General features: G+C 39.1%; 1 protein-coding gene across 9 annotated transcripts in view; it reads right to left on the bottom strand.

Annotated features, from left to right (window-relative positions):
- Positions 1–18,881, bottom strand: part of Gon4l (gon-4 like) — a 94,424-nt gene that overhangs the window by 74,399 nt on the left and 1,144 nt on the right. For 6 of the 9 annotated variants that reach the window (XR_007109943.1, XM_047562534.1, XM_047562538.1 and 3 more), the window contains exons 1-3: positions 16,071–16,115; positions 13,881–14,399; positions 5,732–5,923 (exon numbers count right to left, since the gene is read on the bottom strand). Coding sequence is in view for 8 of the 9 variants with exons in the window: in XM_047562534.1 (XP_047418490.1) it covers positions 5,732–5,923; positions 13,881–14,399; positions 16,071–16,101 (742 nt within the window). In the remaining variant the exon portion in view is untranslated. Of the gene's footprint in view, positions 1–5,731; positions 5,924–13,880; positions 14,400–16,070; positions 16,116–16,170; positions 16,213–18,696; positions 18,876–18,881 lie in introns of those variants that run through there. The other 3 variants (XM_047562554.1, XM_047562548.1, XM_047562581.1) reach the window with 3 other exon arrangements.

Genomic DNA, 18,881 nt, shown 5'->3' with positions numbered 1-18,881 from the left:
ACACTAGGCAAGTGCTCTACCACTTAGCTATGCCCCCAGCCCCTAAAATAACTATCTCATAAACATGGAATCAAAACTGTAACTATGGCCAGGAGGGGAGGCACATACCTATAATTTTAGTGACTCGGGAAGCTCATACATGAGGATCGCAAGTTCAAGGCCAGCCTCAGCAACTTAATGAGGCCCTAAGCACTTAGACTGTTTCAAATTAAAAAATAAAATAAAAAACATTTCTAGGTTCAATCTCTACCAAAAAATAAAATAAAATGCTGTAACTATGAGGTTAAACTATCCCCATGTCAAAATTACATCAAAAATACTTCTCTCTCTCATTTTGAGGTCGAGTATATTTATGGAATGTGTGTCTATAAGTAAAATCTAATCCATTCAAATTCTAATACATTGCAAAGATAATCTAAGAAAATATAACTTGGTAACAACTTCTTCTGTTTTGGACCTAATCCACTATCTTTCTTTTTAAATACTAGGATACCACTGACTCTAAAGGAAGTTATTCTATAAAGATCAGACCAAAAAAGATAAAAAAGAAAAGTTTTCCTTTCATAAAATGAATTCACTAGAGAAAATGGCTAAAAACAAAATATTCCTTGAAAAATACACTTAATAATGTAACCAATAAATTTAAAATAAAATGCACTATGGTAAAGTGGATGAGATCAGTAAAAATATAGGTTGGGTTCCTTTTCTTTTCTTTTTTTTTTAATTTTTTTTCAGTTGTCAATGGACCTGTATTTTATTTATTTATATGCGGTGCTGAGACTCAAACCCAGTGCCTCACACATGCCAGGCAAATGCTCTACCACTGCGCCACAACCCCAGTCTTTTTTTTTTTTTTTTGGGGGGGGGTGGTTGGGGTTGGGTTCCTCTAATATCTAAATCAACGAAATTGCTTTGATTTCTTAAAATGTGGCTTAACATTCCAACATCACAAACAGTACCAGCGGGAGTTGGGGAGATAGCTCAGTCGGTAGAGTGCTGGCCTTGTAAGCACAAGGCCCTGGGCTTGATCCCCAGGACCCCCCCCCAAAAAAAAAAAAAAAAAAAAAAACCAGTCCCAGGACATCGGTTCTGGTCATAACAAAGTATTTTTTAAATCAGAATAACCTTCCCACTGAAAACAACTATAAAACTATATAAACATATATGCATATACAAAGACAGTCTAAAGGCACTGGAGAACAGCCACTGTAGACAGGATGTAGGGAGTTGTGATCCTTGAAAGAAGAAAAAGCATATAAGGACTTCTAAGTTGAAAGCATCAGTTTTGCTTGGCTAAGAAATCATTTGGGGGCAATGGAAGAAGCTGAGGCAACCAAAGCAGGAGAGTTTGAAAATCAAACCCTAGATAAGAGAAACCAAGGGAAAATGATACCAAAAGTCAAAAGCCATATATATAGTTTTGTTTTTCTTTCTTTGGGGGGGGTACCAGGGATTGAACCCAAGGACACTCACCCACTCAATCACATCCCCAGTCCTTTTTATTTTTTATTTCGAGACTGGGTCTCACTAGGTTGCTTAAAGCCTTGCTAAGTTGCTGAGGCTGGCTTTGAACTTGCAAAACCCCTGCTGAGGCAGGGGTCACTCACCATTGAGTGACTCTTAAACTGTAGGTGCACAGAATATAACTCCAAGAAATGAGCAAGAGATTCAACTACTGGGTTAAAGAACAAATGCAGAGATTTCAGCACTCCACAGTGCTGAAGTTCAGGCTGGAAGTATAAGCTTGTAGTTCAAGGTTTGTGAAGGAGAAAAGCACTTTAAAAACACTACAGTTTTCTTCACTTGAAAGCTTCAAAAGAGGGACCAGGGTTGTAGCTCAGTGGTGGAGTGCTTGCCTCACACATGTGAGGCACTGGGTTCAGTCCTCAGCACCACATAAAAACAAATAAATAAAATAAAGGTATTGTGTCCATCTACAACTAAAAATATTTTTAAAAAATAAAGAAACCCCCAAAAGAGCAATCCCTTATGAATATATGCCACACTCTAGAAGTCAGGTACAAAGTTGTTACTAGCCTTAACTTAGCACAAAACCAGGTATTGGCAGAATTCAGTTCATCCTCTAGTTGCCTACCTGCAAAATGTAACCCTCTTTGGGGCAAGATAATACCAAAACCACTAGAGATTTTCATCCACAACAAGAATCTAAGAAAAAATTATAACACGTTAAAAACACAACTAAGGGGCAGGAGTTGTGGTTCCGTGGTAGAGCGCTTGCCTGGCATTTGTGAGGCCCTGGGTTCGACAATCAGCATCACATAAATGAATAAAATAAGAGATCCACTGACAATTTAAAAATATTAAAAAAAAAAAAAAAACAACACACACACACACAACAAAGAGGTGGGGTTGGAGTTGTGGCTCAGTGGCAGAAAGCTTGCCTGGCATGTGTGAGGCCCTGGGTTTGATCCTCAATACTGCATATGAATAAATAAATAGGTTCATTGATAACACAACTGAAGTGCTAAAACAAAAAGGAAAAGTGGCAAAATAATAATAATAATAATAATTGCAGGTGATTCAAATTGGAGTTAATATACAAATGATTTAAAATTAATTAATTAATATATGCATGAAACTAAAGAAAAAGATGGGGAATTTCACCAGAGACATATAATCCATAGGGTTAAATTGGTGAGGCTGGCCCTCAGCAACTTAGCAAGACCCTGCCTCAAAATAAAAAAAAAAAATAAAAAGGATTGTGGATGTAGCTCAGTGGTAAATCACCTGAGTTCAATTCCCTGTACCCAAAAGAATGAATGAATGAATAAATAAATAAATAAATAAATAAAAATTTAATGAACCGCTCTTCCAGCTACTCAGGAGGTTCAGGCAGGAAGATTGCACACTATATGAGAGGTAACAAATCCAGACAAAGTACCAAATCCAGACAAAGGCATTACATGAAAAAGAAACTACATACCACAAACACAAAAATACTTAAAAAAAAAAAAAAGTAGTAAATTATATACAACAATGTATAAAGAATAATATAGAACTGGGGATGTAGCTCAGTGTTAAAGCATTTGCCTAGCATGCATGAGGCCCTGGGTTCAATGAGGCACCACAAACAAAAAAGGGGAGAGGATATGTCATGATAAAAAGAGGTGATTTATCCCAGAAATGCAAAATTGTTTCCAAGGTTGAAAAATTAATCAATATTCATCATATCAATAGACTAAAAGCAATAACAAAAACAAAAGATAATCACAATAAATGCACAAAAAAACTCACAAATCCAACTCAGTTCATGATTAAAAACTCTCACTCTCACCTACTATAAATAGAAAACATACATTCTCAAATTCATAAAAATTCTATAATTCTCCAGGCGTTGTGGCACATGCATGTAATCCCTGTAGCTCAAGAGGCTGAGGCAGGATTATTGCAGCTGCCAGCCTCAGCAATATAGTGAGGCCCTAGGCAACTTGGTGAGATCCTGTCTCAAAATAAAAAAAAAAAAAAAAGGGCTGAGGATCCAGCTCAGTGGTTAAGCATTCCTAAATTCAATCCCTGGCACCCCCGCCCCATCACCAAAAAAATCTACAATTCAATGGTGAAAGAATACATTCCTCTAAAATCAGGAACAAAAACACCATACTGGAGATCTTAGCCAATGTGATGACAAATGCACAGAAAGAAAGTTGGATAGATAAAAGGAAGGAAGGAGGAAAAACAAGGTAGGGAGGGAAGGAAGTATAGAGAAAAGGACAAACAGATGAAAACAATAATTGGAAAAAAAAAAAAAACTATTTGCAGATGACATAACTGTCTATGTAGGAATTCCAAACAATCTATAAAAAAGTATACAGAGATAACAAGTGAATTAAGTAAAATCATAACATAGAAAGTCAACATATCAAAACTTACCACATTGCTATATACTAGCAATGAACTGGATAATGAAAATAAAATTGACATTACCATTCATAAATTAGGTGTTTCATAAATCTAAGAGAAATGTGAAAAATTTATATGCGTAAGAAGAATATTGCTGGACACAATAACACACACTTATAATCCCTGCTACTTGGCAGGCTGAGGCAGGAAATAACAAGTTCAGTATCAGCCTCAGCTAGCAAGACCCTGTCTCAAAATAAAAAATAAAAAGGGTTAGGGATATAGCTCAGTGGTACAAGTGCTTGTCTAGCATATGCAGTACCTATCCCCAGCACATGCAAACAAAAAAACTCTGTGGTCTGGGGTTAAAATATATGAAACCAAAAGCATAATCCAGAAAAGAAAAACCTGAAGTACCTCCTCACAGCTAAAGATGAAACAATCTCAACAAAATAAATCATGACAGTATTGAACTACAGTTCAGATAATGAAGCAAATAACCATGATCTCATACTCATATCTATAAAAACTGAACAAATGCTGGGCATGGTGCATGTGCCTACAGTTCCAATGACTCAGAGGTTGAAGCAGGAGGAACACAAGTTCAAAGCCAGCCTTGGTAACTCAGTGAGACCATGTCTCAAAATTTTAAAAAAAGGTCTGGGGATTTAGCTCAGTGGTACAGCACACCACCCAGCACTGACTTTAAAAAAAGAAGGGGGAAAAAAAAAAAAACATATATATATATATATATACATATACAACTTAACTTACTACATTACCAGAATAAAGGAGAAAAATCATATGCTCAACTTAATAGAAACAGAAAAAAGCATTTAACAAAATTGATTACACAAGAAAACTAAGAAAATAATTTTCTTAATCTGATAAAATATTTCTATGAAAAGCCTACAACTATCATCATGCAAAATAGAAGAATACAGAACATTTCTCCCCTGTGTTCAGAAACAAAACATGATGTCTACTATTGCTACTTCTAACCTACATAATAATGGAACTCTAGAATAGACAATAAAAAAGAAAAAAAAAAAAAAACACAGATGCTTACTTTAAAGTCATTTGCTAAGATGAATAAATGTCTATTCATTTGTCTGTATATATTATATTTCATCATAAAAATAAAATATTTCAAAAGAATTTAAAGGGAGACTAAGCCTATGAGCTAGTATTTTCATTCAATAAAAAAAAGAAGTGAACAGGTTCACCAAAAAAAATCAATGGTAGCATATTCACAGCAGCACCTTTCAGAGTATCCTACAACCAGAAACTATCAAAATGCCCATCAAGAGTTGAATGGATAAAGAAAACAAAGAATATTCAAACAACAAAACATTAAACAGCAATGAAAATAAATAATCTAAAACAGCATGCAACAATATGGATGAATTCTATAACAATGCTGAATGGAAAAAAAGCAATCACAAGCCAGGCACAGTGGTGAACGCTTGTAATCCCAAGGGTTGGGGAGGCTGTGGCAGGAGGATCATGAGTTCAAAGCCATCCTCAGCAACATAGAGCCACTAAGCAACTTGGTGAGACCGTGTGTCCAAATAAAATACAAAATAGGGCTGGAGATATGACTCAGTGGCTAAGTGCCCCTGAGATCCCCAAAAAAAGGTAATCACAAAACTCATGTACATATGATTCCATTCATATAAAAGAAAACAGATGAATCAACATATGCCACTGGAAGTCAGAACAGTAGTCACCTATGATTGGGGGTGATAACTGAAAGAGAGGATAAAATGGACTTCTGAACTCAAGAAAGAAACTCAGGATATCTTAGGATATGTGCAGTTTTCTATATATTATACTTCAATAGTTTGTTGAAAAGAAAAAGAAAGCCTACCCATTGGAATAAAGAGTCCACCATCCTCTATCTCTTCCTCAGCTTGGTAAGCCAGAGTCCTGAGTGGCTTTTCTTGAGGAGAGGCACAAACATCTGGCTGGGATGGTTTCCTAGGCTGGACTCCTGGTTTTGCAGATTGGCTGCCTGAGGGCAGTAAAGGAATCTCCCCTTCAGAATGCATCTGAGGTTTTCCTAGAAGAATCACAAACATTGCTCCATACTTTGCCCATTCTCAATCATACTCTATTGTAAAAAATCAGCATCTTGTTATAAAGTCTTTTTTGTTAAACAACTTCATGAATGAAGTATACTATACCTACAAGTATTCCCCCTCTCTGAGAGGTAAGAACCTAAGAAAAATACTGAAATTAAGATTCAGATATAAATTACCCATCTGTAATATCAGGGAGTTGAACTAGATAATTGCAAAGATCCTTTCAATTCTAATATGTTTTCAGCTTTGTAATATTTCCTACAGAAAAATCAGATTCAAGCTGGCGTGCTGGCACATATCTGCAATCCCAGTGGCTCAGGAGGTTGAGGCAGGAGGATTGTGAGTTTATAGCCAGCCTCAGCAACTTAAAGAGGCTCTAAGCAACTTAGTAAGACCTGTCTCTAAAGAAAAATATAAAAGGAGCTGGGTGCAGAAGCACATGCTTGTAATTCCAACAGCTTGGGAAGCTGAGGCAGGGGGCGATCAAGAGTTCAAAGCCAACTTCAGCAACTTAGCCAGGCCCTAAGCAACTCAGTGAGATTCTGACTCTAAATAAAATACAAAAAAAGTCTGGGGATGTGGCTCATTGTTAAGTGCCCCTGAGTTCAATCCCCAGTACAAAAAAAAAAAAAAAGAAAAAAGAAAAATCAGATTCTTATTTGTGAAGGGGGTTCTGAAAACAAAAGGAACTTTTTATAGATGACCATTAACACCACTGTCTTAGTCAGCTTTTTCATCACTGTGACCAAAAGACCTGACATGAACCACAAAGAAGGAAGTTTATTTGGGGGTCATGTTTTCAGAGATCTCAGTTCACAGATGGCCAACTCCATAGCTCTGTGCCCAAGTGAGAAGGGTATGGCAAAGCATAGCCCCTCAGAACATGGCAACAAGGAAGCAGAGAGAAAGAGAGAGAGAGAGAGAAAAAAGAGAGAGAGTGCTCACTCACCAGGCACAACTATAAACCTCAAAGGCAAGCCCCCAGGGACCTGCCTCCTCCAGCCACAGCCTACCTGCCTACAGTTACTACAGTTAATTCAAATCCGTTGATCAATCCACTGAACAGGTTACGACTCTCATGTCACCTCTTGATGTTCTTGCATTGTCTCACAAATGAACTTTTGGGGGGCACTACATATCCAAACCAAAAAACCACATTTATCAACTATAAATAATATACATATAAAATGTCTTGACTGTAAATTAATGTTACAGAACATAGTAAATATCACCATAAATTACATAGTTCTACAGTTCATTAGACATCTTTCTTACCTCAACTCTTCTTGGGGGTGGAAAGGAGGCAAGGGTAGCATTAAAATGGGAAAGAAACCTTCATGCAATATTGAAAGCAAATCAAGAGCAGAGCATGGTGGCACACACCTGTAATCCCAGCAGCTCTGGAGGCTGAGGCAGGAAGCTCCTGAGTTCAAAGCCAGTCTCAGGAACTTAGTGAAGCCTTTGCAACTCAGTGAGACCCTGTCTCTAAATAAAATACAAAAAAGGGCTGGGGATATGGCTCAGAGGTTGAATGCCCCTGAGTTCACTCACTGGTTTTTTTTTTTGGATGCTGGGGATCGAACTCAGGGCCTTGTACTTACAAGGCAAGCACTCTACCGACTGAGCTATCTCCCCTGCCCCTCACTCACTGGTTTAAAAAAAAATAATAAGAAGAAAAAAGAAAAAGAAAATCCAGAAATCAAGTTGTCAGAGGAAAAAGAATATTTATGAATATAGGCTTGCCTACACACAAAATATCTGTGAAATATACACAAGAAATTGTTATACGGGGATCTGGGAAGAGGACATGGGGAACAAAAGGAGTTTGAAAAGGTACCTAAATTTTCACTGTATACTTGCTTAACTTTTTTCTTTGTGTATTGTTTAGTTGAATTCTATCTTTCAAAAAGTGGCCAAATTATCTCTCACTGTTTCATTCAGAACATATACCCTTTGGCTGGGAATGTAGATCAGTGATAGAGCATTTGCTAGCATGAATGAGGCACTGGATAAACACTGAATAAACAAAAAATTTTAAAAAATTTTTTGAACTGCTACCTCATCAACATTAGTAATTGGAAATAAACATGCTTTTAAATAAGACCTTTTCCACCAAAAAAAAAAAAAAAAAAGAAAAGAAAAGAAAAAGCATAAATCAGTCCTTAATGCTATCAATGTCATTATGTCATTTCCTTTACTTCTGGAGCCCATGATTACTTCACAGGGTCAAAAGGATAAGGTTTTCACTTTAATAAGTACTGTATATCAAGGAGTTGAATCCTAAATCCATCAAAAGTTCCTCTCAGCCAAAGAGGAAACCTCAATCCATACCACAGCATAGCTTTCCTTTTTAATCAACAATCTTTAATAATTTCTAGAATTAATGATATCTGTTTTAGAAACTAAATTGAGTCAAACAATTTTTTAAACAAACATATCAGAAACTTCAAATTATGCAAGCATTGTCCCTTCAAAATACAGAAGTTTAAGCACTGGCCTAGCATGCAGGAGACCCTGGATTTAATCCCTAGCACTATCCAAAAAAAAAAAAAAAAAAAACACAGAAAGTTTACTTCAGTACACAGAACTTCTTCCACTGGTACTTGTGTGTGTCTGTTTTGTTTTTAGTACTGGGGACTGAACATGCAGGGGCACTTTACCACTGAGTTACATCCCAAGTTCTTTTTATTGTTTGAGACAGGGTCTCAGTTGAGGCTTGCCTCAAACTTGCCATTCTCCTGCCTCAGTCTCCTGAGTCACTCAGATTACAAGTATGTGTGACCTTCACTGGTACTTTTACTACCTAAATGAACATGTTATGATTTGGATCTGGAATGCCCATTAAAGTTTCATGTGTTGAAGGCTTCATCTGCAATGCAGCAATATTCAAAGATGGGGCATGTAGGAAATATTTGGATCATGAGGGCTCTGAGTCCATCAGTGTATTAATCCACTGATGAATTCATAGCTGATGACATTATTGGGAGATAGTGGAAATTTTAGCAGGTCGGGCCTCGTTAGAGAAAGTAGCCCACTGGGGGAGTGCCCTGGAAAGGTAGTTCTTGTTCCTGGCCCCTTGTTCTCTGCTTCCTAGTCACCATGAGGTGAGCAGCTTTCCTCTACCAGGTCCTTCCACTAGGCTGTTCTGCATCACCTCAGGCCCAAAGCAATGGAATTGACAGACCATGGACAGAAACCATGGACAATAAAAGATATAGTCAGCTATGACGGTTCAACACCTATAGAACCAGCTAATTGTGGAAGCTAAAGCAGGAAGATCACTTGAACCTAGGAAATCAAGGTCAAAATGAATTTTTCTCCTTTAAGTTGTTTATCTCAGGTGTGTTGTCCTACTGACAACATATTTGGAACTACTCTAAAACAGTCCCTACAAACAGCTTATCAGCTGCACTACAAGATCATGTTCTTACTATATCTAAATAGAATAGATACTCCTTTTCTCTGCAACTTCTTTTCCTTTGACTTCATCCCACTGGTTTTCAATTTAATTCATTTGCCTATAAACTCTAATAACCTCACCCTTTCTTTCCTTTATGTCAGGTACTTAAAGATCTCAGAAAGAGGGGCTGGGGATACAGCTCAGTTGGTAGAGTGCCTTGCAAGCACAAGGCCCCAGGTTCAATCCCCAGCACCACAAAAAAAAAGGAACAAACAAACAAAGATCTCAGAAAGAGAAGCCAAGCAGGATGACAGAGACAGAAAGAAAAATCATATACAGGGCATTGATAAATTGTTTAATAACAGCCTAAAAACTGTAAATTGATAAAATGAAAATAATTAAATAAAAAATGTGCAAATCAAGGTGAAATCTGCCTATGCTAATCATTTATAGGAGGTAAAGAAAAAAAAAAAAGCCATAAGTAGAAAATAGGGTAAGAGGCTGGGGTTTGTAGCCTGGCAGTAGAGTGCTTGCCTAGCACGTGTGAGGCAGTGGACCCTCAGTGAATAAAATAAAGGTGTTTGGTCCATCCACAACTAAAAAAAATTTTTTTAATTAAAAAAAATACATAAGGGAATGAGTAAAATTCTATTATAATAAGCCCATTAAAGAGAAAGGTTTAAGTGTGAAGCAGGAGGATCTCATTCAAGACCAGCCTGGGCAACTTAGCAAGACCCTGACTCAAAAAACAAAAGGGCTGGGGAGGAAGCTCAGTGGTAGAGTGCCCCTGGTTTCAATTCCCAGTACCATGAAGAGAGAGAGAGACCCCTCGAGCGGGAGATGGGGAGGGAAGGGAAGAAGGTTTCGGGGCTTTTAGGACTGTACAATCTAGCATGTATGAGGACCTGAGTTCAACCATTAGTGACAAAAAAAACAAAAAAAGATTTAGTCAGCTATGGCGGTTCAACACTTATAAAAAGAACCAACTAATTGCAGAAGCTGAGGCAGGAGGATCACTTGAGCCTAGGAAATGAAGGTCAGACCAGGCAACATAGGCAGATCCTTGTCTCAAAAAAGAAAAAAGTGGCTTGGGGGTGGGATTTAACCACTAACACCTGTAGTCTAGAAATTTGCTTTACCCAAGTACAATTTATAACATAATGTCAATACTTCAAAACAGTCCAGACATCTTTTCTACATTTTGTTCAAGTTTTCTACAATGAATATGATGCTGCTGCTTTCATATCAGAAAACTAAAATGTTACTTAGAAAAAAGCAAACCAAGCCTGCCTGTAATTTCAGTCTCTCAGGAGGGTGGGGCAGGGGATAGCAAATTCAAGGCCAGCCTCAGCAACTTAGTGAGAACCTGACTCAAAATAAAAACAATAGTAAAAATAAAGGGCTGGGGATATGGCTCAGTTGGTAGAGTGCTTGCCTCACAAGCACAAGGCCCTGGGTTCAATCCCCAGCACTGCACAAAAAAAAAAAAAAAAAAAAAAACATAGTAAAAATAAAAAAGGGTTAGGTAGAGTGCCCTGCCTTTCAGAAATATAGTGCCCCTGGATTCAATCCCCAGTACCACGAAAAAGGAAAAAACAAAATAAATATAAGAATATGCACCAAAATTTTAGTAGTAATTATTCTGAGTAGTAAGAGTATGGGTGATATTTTTCTTCAAATTTTTCAATATTTTCGAGAGGCACATATATGAATTTTTTTAAGATGGGGATCTCGGTTAGGTTACTTAGGCTGACCCTGAATCATTTGGTTACCCAACTTAATGAAGTGGAGCAATATTACAGACAATCCTAAAAAAGAAATGTTTGTTTTATTTATCCACATATGGATAGCTATCAAATAACCATTAAAAAAAAATCTCTAGCCTGGGCATAGTGGCACACACCTGTAATCCCAGCAGCTCCAGAAGCTGAGTCAGGAGTTCAAAGATAGCCTTAGCAACTTAATGAGGTCCTAAGCAATGTAGCAAGACCTGCCTCAAAAGAAAAAATATGAAGGGCTGGGGCTGGGGCTCAGTGGTTAAGTGCCCCTGGGTTCAATCTCTGGTACCCCATCCCCAAAAAAATCTCAAGACTCTACTCTTCAATACTTGAGTAACTTTGAACCCCTAGTTATTTATCAGTTCCTTCTCTAGCATTTTTCATCTTGTATTGTCCTCCAGTTCTTCCTGTTTTCAAATGACCTACCTTGAAAAAAATTCAATAATCTTACTGCCTCCTCTAGCTAATTCCTATTCTCCAACTACAAAAAAGTATCACTGGTGCTTTCATCCCTACCTCTTTAACCCCAACATGACATTTCCTTTCCAAAAAAACTCTCCTGAATATACTTTTGAAAGTCCTTATCTCTCTTTTGCCACTTTTTTATTTTTGCAATATTGGGGATCAAACCCAGGACCTATACACTCTAGGCAAGTGGTCTACCACTGAGCTACATTCCCAACCCCTAACCACTAAATTTTAAACTCTCCTCCCGTCTTTGACTTTTTTTTCTTTTTTTTTTTTCTTTCTTTCTTTCTTCCTTGCTAAATTGCTGAGGGTGAGACAGGCACAGTGGCACACCCTGTAATCTTAGTTGAGACAGGACTGCAAATTTGATCACAAGTTCAAGGCCAGCCTCAGCAATTTAGTGAGATCTTGTCTCAAAATAAATATTTAAAGGAGCCGGGGGATGGAGCTCAGTGGTAAAGTGCCCCTGGGTTAAAGTCCCAGTCCAGAAAAATAAATAAATAAATAAAGCCAAAAAAGCCAGGCATGGTAGCACATCCCTATTAATACCAGCAACTCAGAAGGCTGAACAGGATGATAACAAGTTCAAAGTCAGCCTTAGCAATTTAGCAGGGCCCTAAGCAACTTAGTGAGACTGTCTCAAACTAAGATAAAAAAAATTGGGGATGTAGTTCAGTGGAAAAGTGTCCCTGGGTTAAATCCCCAGTATAAAAAAAAAAAAAATTAAATCGCTCAGAGTGGCCTTGAACTCGCCATCCTCCTGCCTCAGTCTTCCAAACTGCTGAGATTACAGGCATGCCCCACTGTGCTCAGTACTCCTTTAAATTTTACTGTTACTTCTCCAGTCATCTTCCTCAACAGACAATTGTCTTCAATCTGCTGCTCCTCTCCTGCCAAACAAAATACAGGTGCTCCAGAACGAATATGCCAATACAAATTACCTGAATGTGGTTATAACAATAGAGCCATTTCAATTCCTAGTTACCAAGGGAGTGGGGGACAAAATCATGTTTAATGATAAGGGCTGATTCTACAGGAGGGTATTTTTCCCAAAAGATCTTCCATCTTTGACAATGTGCTTCAGACAACTCAACTACTTCATGAATTTTTAAACACAGTAGAGTCAGAAACATGCAATTTTGCTGTACACAGTTATCAGTATTGTCACAGTATGTTAACAATGAAAAAAATCACCAAAGGACAATGTACCAAAATAGGACCAAGAACACTGGCTTAAAATGCAACAAAAAATAACACAGCATAAAAGATATTCAAAATGAATGAAAAGGAAGAGTTTGTCTTTTCTAAAGCATACATATGTTCTGCTTATCCATTAAATGGCTATTACCTACTTTCTAGAAAGGTTCAAATACCTTAGTATGAAAAACACCACTTCACAACCTATGAACAATCTACCACTTTTAAGGCAGCTCTCACCACTTCTTCTACCATTTCTTCCAAGCAACTATGTCCCTATCCTCTTCTGTCTTTGTTACCTTTGCATGAACTATTCTTGGTCTAGGTGCCCATGTCACCATTCTGTCAAACTGCAGCTCAGCCTTCAAGACCTAAAAGTTTCTTGTCTCCACTGAGGTCTCCCAGCATCTCAGACAGTAGTCTCTCCTTTAAGTCCCTTAAGCTGTTGCCCCTCTTCCACAAATCTCACTTAGTAGATAACCATCAAATAATAAGACTACTCATAGTTCACCTCTCCAGAAATGCAGAATAAAGGATGAAAGTAAAGAGATAGGGACAAGGACCAAAAGAATGGAAGGGGAAAAGGAAGTCTCTATCTATTCATATAGTTCACTACTGACAATAAGCTCCATAACTCCCAATTCCATACTAAATCAGTATCCCCTTTCAGAAACAGTGTCTGTAAAGGTACTATATAGAAAGCAATGACAAAGCAATACAGGTTGAGTAACCCTTATCCAAAATGTGTAGGTCCAGAAACTTTCTGGATTTTTTTATTTTAGGGAGATTTCAGAATACGTGCACATACATTAATGTGCTATCTATCTTGGTGACAGGATCCAATCTAAATACAAAATTCATTTAGCTTTCATATATACCTTATTAATATAGCCTGAAGGTTAACTTTATACAATATTTCTAGTGCAGTGCATTTTAACCACAATGCCTCACATGAGTTACCTTTGAATTTTCCACTTGTAGCATCATACAAGCATTCAAGAAGTTTCAGATTTTGGAACATTTGGGATTTTCGGATTAGGGATGCTCAACCTATACTGACAAAATGTTTCCTAGAGACCTTTCATATCTTACCTCCTTCTTCCTTGACTTCACTAGGCTCTCCTGTAAAAGGCTCCTTTATGATAGAATGATAACTTCTATCTTCTTGGGTAACTGGCCCAGGCCTAAGGACAATTTTCTTTCCTCTCTTTGAGGCACTGGCCTGGAGTTTTCCTTTACCAATGGATATATTAAGGGGGTGGGAAGACACCAAGGAAGGTAGTGTGATTTCCTGAGAGACAGCCACATCAACAGCTTCCAAAATTGGCAAATTTGTATCGTGGGTGAGCGTCCTAGAGCTTAGAGAGGAATCCTCCACACCAAGCTGATTTCCTGCATCCTGCACAGATTGAACTTCAAGGTCAACTGCTCTGCCATGATTTGGACCCCAGGACATTGGCACAGAACCCAAGTCTTTAGTCTGGTCAGATTCTGGCTTAACAGCTGACTCTATGTCTAAGTTGTCTTCCTCTGGGTTGCCCTTATGTTGTGGAGATTCTGTTCTTCTCTTCTTACAGGGCATCATTTTAAAAGTCCCACTTTTGTTCCATCCTAAAAGAATGAAAAAGTTCTTATCAACTTCATATTCATTAATGATAATAACATTTGCTCAATTATCATTTTATTCACATCCACTCATGAACGTAATACTTTACACAAAATGCACAGCATTCCGTTAGGTGGTAGAAGAGGAACAATGATTAGAGTGACTGAGTTCAAATTCCAACTCTACTACTAATTAGTATGTAAACTTGGCCAACAGACTTCAACTCTATAAGCTTCTTTTTTCTCAACTGTATGAAAAAAAACTATACAAAAAATTATTTTCACCTGAGTTGTTACAAAAATTAGATGGTGATAATAAGTGTGTTGTTATTGTTATCATCAAGAAGGTAGAACAGCATGATGCTGAAAGCAAATGTAAAGTCCAACTAACTGGATTTGTTTCCCGTGTTAATTTCTCTCCAGCTTTGTGCCCTTGCATAAGTAAATTAACCTGAAGCTCAGTCTCTCCAACAATAAAATGAAATAAAAGTAGCACCCACATCATTAGATGGTGAGATCAGTAAATGTTTGTTATTGGTGTTTCCATAAACAAGTACATTCATTAACAGGGACAATCCAAAAGCAAAGTGTGTTTAGTTATATTAACACAAAATTTTTGTTGGAACAAGGGAGAGATTTCTACTGCTCTCTGCACTGTTACTTCTGGACTCTTGGCTTCATTTCTAGTTACCACATTGTAAAGGCAATAAATGACCTAAACTGGAGCACTTCTTTTATACCTTTAGAGCACCTATCTGCAAAGTGCTTTTGTAGTATTTATTACTGTTGTGATCATCTCTTTGCTTTTCTGTCTCCTTCCTCCAAAACTGAGCTTCTTGAGAAAAAGAACTCCTTTAACTGGCATCCCTAGTATCCAGCAGTATTTGGATATTGAAAATACTCAATGTATGTTCCCTGACTAAATGAATGAATAAATGAGGGCTTGACCGATTATGCAGCACCTGGATTAAGCATTATATGGAAACTAATTGCATCGTTCAACCCAGGAATACTTTACTCTCATAAGTAGGCCCAAAACAGAATAATCTGCCTTAGGTTAACAAAGGGTGACAGAGGGTTCGCCATCAATGTTCAACCGAAGTCTGAAAGCCCATGTAACAGGGTACTAGAGAAAGCCTAGACTAGCTCTGAGAGTTTGATCTATACGGTTAGTTTGAAATCTCCTTAATTCAGTTTCTTTAGGACATTGGTGGAGACCCCCAAATCAACCAATGTTCTTATCTTGACAAACTTCAATAATGGGAAGATATATGTTGATTCCTGCGAGGGAGGGTGGTGAGTAAAAGGAGTAGAGTAGGAGTAACCTACACGACTCCTTCATTTTACATATGAATTACTGAGGTCCAGAAAAGAGAAAGGAAAGAGAAGAAAAAGCAAGCTGCTACTATTCAGTCAGGAGCGTGCGGGGATCCTCTCCAAGCACCTCAAACACTGCAGCAGCTCAAAATAGTACACTCCTTTGGGAGCCGGAGTAGAACCAACAGGCTGAAAGAATGCCAATCCAGAGGCCGCCAAAGCGCGGCCACCTCTAGGGAAAGCTTTTCAAAAAAGAGGTACTAAATGCGCTATTCACCTCGGCGCCAAGCTCTGGCCAAGTCCCCACTACCAATCAGACACCATCTCACCCCTAATTCCCATCGCGCACCCGGCGCCCACCTTCCGACCCGACGCCCTTCCTCCTAGACATCCTCTGCACAGGTGTCCCACAGCCCACCCGCCTCTTCCCGCCCCACCGCGCACTACCCAGTACACTCACAAACCGGCCTAATCCCGCGGAAACTCAGCTCCTGCACCAGCGGAAGTCAGGCAACGGCAGTGACCGACGTGCGCGCCCCCGAGTCGCGGTAAGCGACGACTAAGGAAGTCAAGGAGCATGCGCCAGACAGTAGTAGCCATCCTATTTAGGGTCAAATGAAGCCCGCGCTAGTACGTCAGTTACTGGCAAAAAAATTTAAAGGCATGAGTTCGCTTTCTCTACCCATGAAGCTTTTCTACTCAAAACTGGGGATTGAGATTCAGTGGTTTAGTTTGAGGGCTAAAGATTCTTCCTACAAAACATCCAGGACACAGGAAAAAAAAAAAAAAAAAAAAACAATTCCTAAACTTGCAGAAAGAGGAATCTAGATTACAAGCAATGCAGGTTCCTGCCCGCGCCCCGCCCCGCCCCGCCGGTCTGTAATCCCAGCGACTCGGCAGGCTGAGGCAGGAGTATCTCAGATGCAAAGCCAGTCTCAGGAATTTAGTGAGGTTTTAAGCAATTTAGCGAGACCTGTAGCGCACGCCTGTAATCCCACCGGCTCGGGAGGTTGAGGCAGGAGGATCCCGAGTTCAAAGCCAGTATCAGCAAAAGCGAGGCGCTAAGCAACTCAGTGAGACTCTGTGTCTAAATAAAATACAAAATAGGGCTGGGGATGGAGCTCAGTGGTAGAGCACCCCTGGGTTCAACCCCCATTATGGGGGTGCGGGGGACGGGGCAAAAAAGGCCGATTTGCATTCAAATTACAGCAAATATTTAGATCTATATAAAACTCTCTATTTTATAAAATGTTTTCATTTACATCACCTTAGATGGTTTGGTCTCCGCAATAAACTCTGTGAGACAATGGATATTATTTAATTTTCCAGTTTGCAAAGGACAAAGTTCTGGCTTGGAGAGAGGGTGATTTTGCAAAGATATACCGTTATCAAGAGAAATCAGGGGGATGGGGAGATAGCTCAGGCAGTAGAGTGCTTGCCTTGCAAGCACAAGGCCCTGGGTTCATCCCCAGCACCCAAAAAAAAAAAAAAAAAAAAAAAAAAAAGAGAAATCAGGTATCTGGTATCCTACCTATGCACCGAATCAGAAAGGTGTCTGGGGCAAAGTCAATATTCACTAATTTCTATACATGAATGAATGACACCTGGGACCAGGTTCTTTCCTTTTTTTTTTTTTTTTTTTTTTGGTACTGGAGCTGAACCCCAGAGGCGTTTTACCACTGAGCTATATCCCCACCCCTTTTCATTTTTATTTTCAGACAGGGTCTCGCTAAATTGCTGAAACTGAGTTTGAACTTGCAATTCTACTGCCTCGGCCTCCTGAATCGTTGGGATTACAGGGATGTACCACCACACCTGGCTCTTTCTACTTTTCTGGAAGGGCAGAATGTCAGTGCTAGGAAAATGCGCCAGGCGCGGTGACGCACGCCTGTACGGGAAGCTGAGGCCGCAGAATCAGAAGCTCAAAGTGAGCCTCAGAAATTTAGGAGACCCTGTTTCAAAATAAAAAGGGCCGGGGATGTAGCTTAGTGGTTAAGCACCCCAGGGTTCAATCCCCAGTAACCCCCAAAAAAGTATTCTGCTCCTTCATTTTACAGGTCACCCAAATGAACGGTGAAATTAATCGTCTGTAGTCTGACTCTGACTCTGACCAGAAGCACATCAAGTCTCATAAATACTAAGGAAGTGACCCGAAGCTTGGCAGTTTCACTTGGATCCTCCTTTTTCCCTTTTTTTTTTTTTTTTTTTTGGGTGTTGGGGAGACAAGAGGTCTGGAAGTCTAAAGTTACCCTGACTCCGCCAACTTGCAATCCTCCTGCCTCAACCTCTGGGGTAGCTGGAATTACAGGCGTGTTCCACTGTTTCTGCCTTGTGTCCTTTTGATCTACAAAATACACAGATCTTTTGGGTTACTGCCCCTAGTCCCCCTTTCCTACTCAACCCTAAGCAGTTGCCACTCATAGAAAAGGAATATTCAACACCGATTATTTTTGGCACTTTTCATTAATCTTTTAAAATTTTTTTAAATATATAAACCACAAATTTCAACTGTTTTACATATAGAGTTCAATGATTTTTGTAAATTTTCAAAACTCTTGCACATCTTCTCCAGGTTTGGTCTTCAGTGAGAGTTTTTAGAGTTTAAAAAATTTCTACAATTACCTTCAGTGGTCTCAGAAGTGTGTAACAATAATGGCAATCCGATACCGAAATCCATGCAATATAGAATTTTTCCAAAAACTTGGAACCCAGAACATTCTGCTCCTACATAATAGCCCTGAGAACCGAAATCAAAGAATCGATAGACTCTCATAGGATAATCTACCTACACTTTCTCCCCACCCTGCCTCCAGAGCCTCAAGTACAGGGAATTGAACCCAGCGGCTTTTTACAACTAAGCTGGCATCCCAGCCCTTTTTATTTTTTTATTTCGAGACAGTCTTGCTAAATTCCGAGGCTGGTCTTGAACTTGAGATCCTTATGACTCAGCGTCCCATGTAGCTGGGATTACAGCGGACCTACCTACCTTTTTAACGATGGCTTTAGGTACTTTTGCCTTAACCACTTACAGCCGGTCAGTGGGCGGGACCTCATTCTCAGGAAAACTCGGCGGTGGGAGGGGTTCCCTTTTGGAGATCTTCCGGAAAGAGGAGGGACCTGCCTTCCGGAACCTTTCGGACAGAGGCGGAGTCTTCTGCCGAGGGCCTTTCG

The sequence above is a fragment of the Sciurus carolinensis genome, chromosome 1, assembly GCF_902686445.1.
Source record: "Sciurus carolinensis chromosome 1, mSciCar1.2, whole genome shotgun sequence".
NCBI lineage: Eukaryota > Metazoa > Chordata > Mammalia > Rodentia > Sciuridae > Sciurus > Sciurus carolinensis.
Note: the sequence above shows the minus strand (reverse complement) of the source record. Positions and strands in the feature narration are given on the sequence as shown.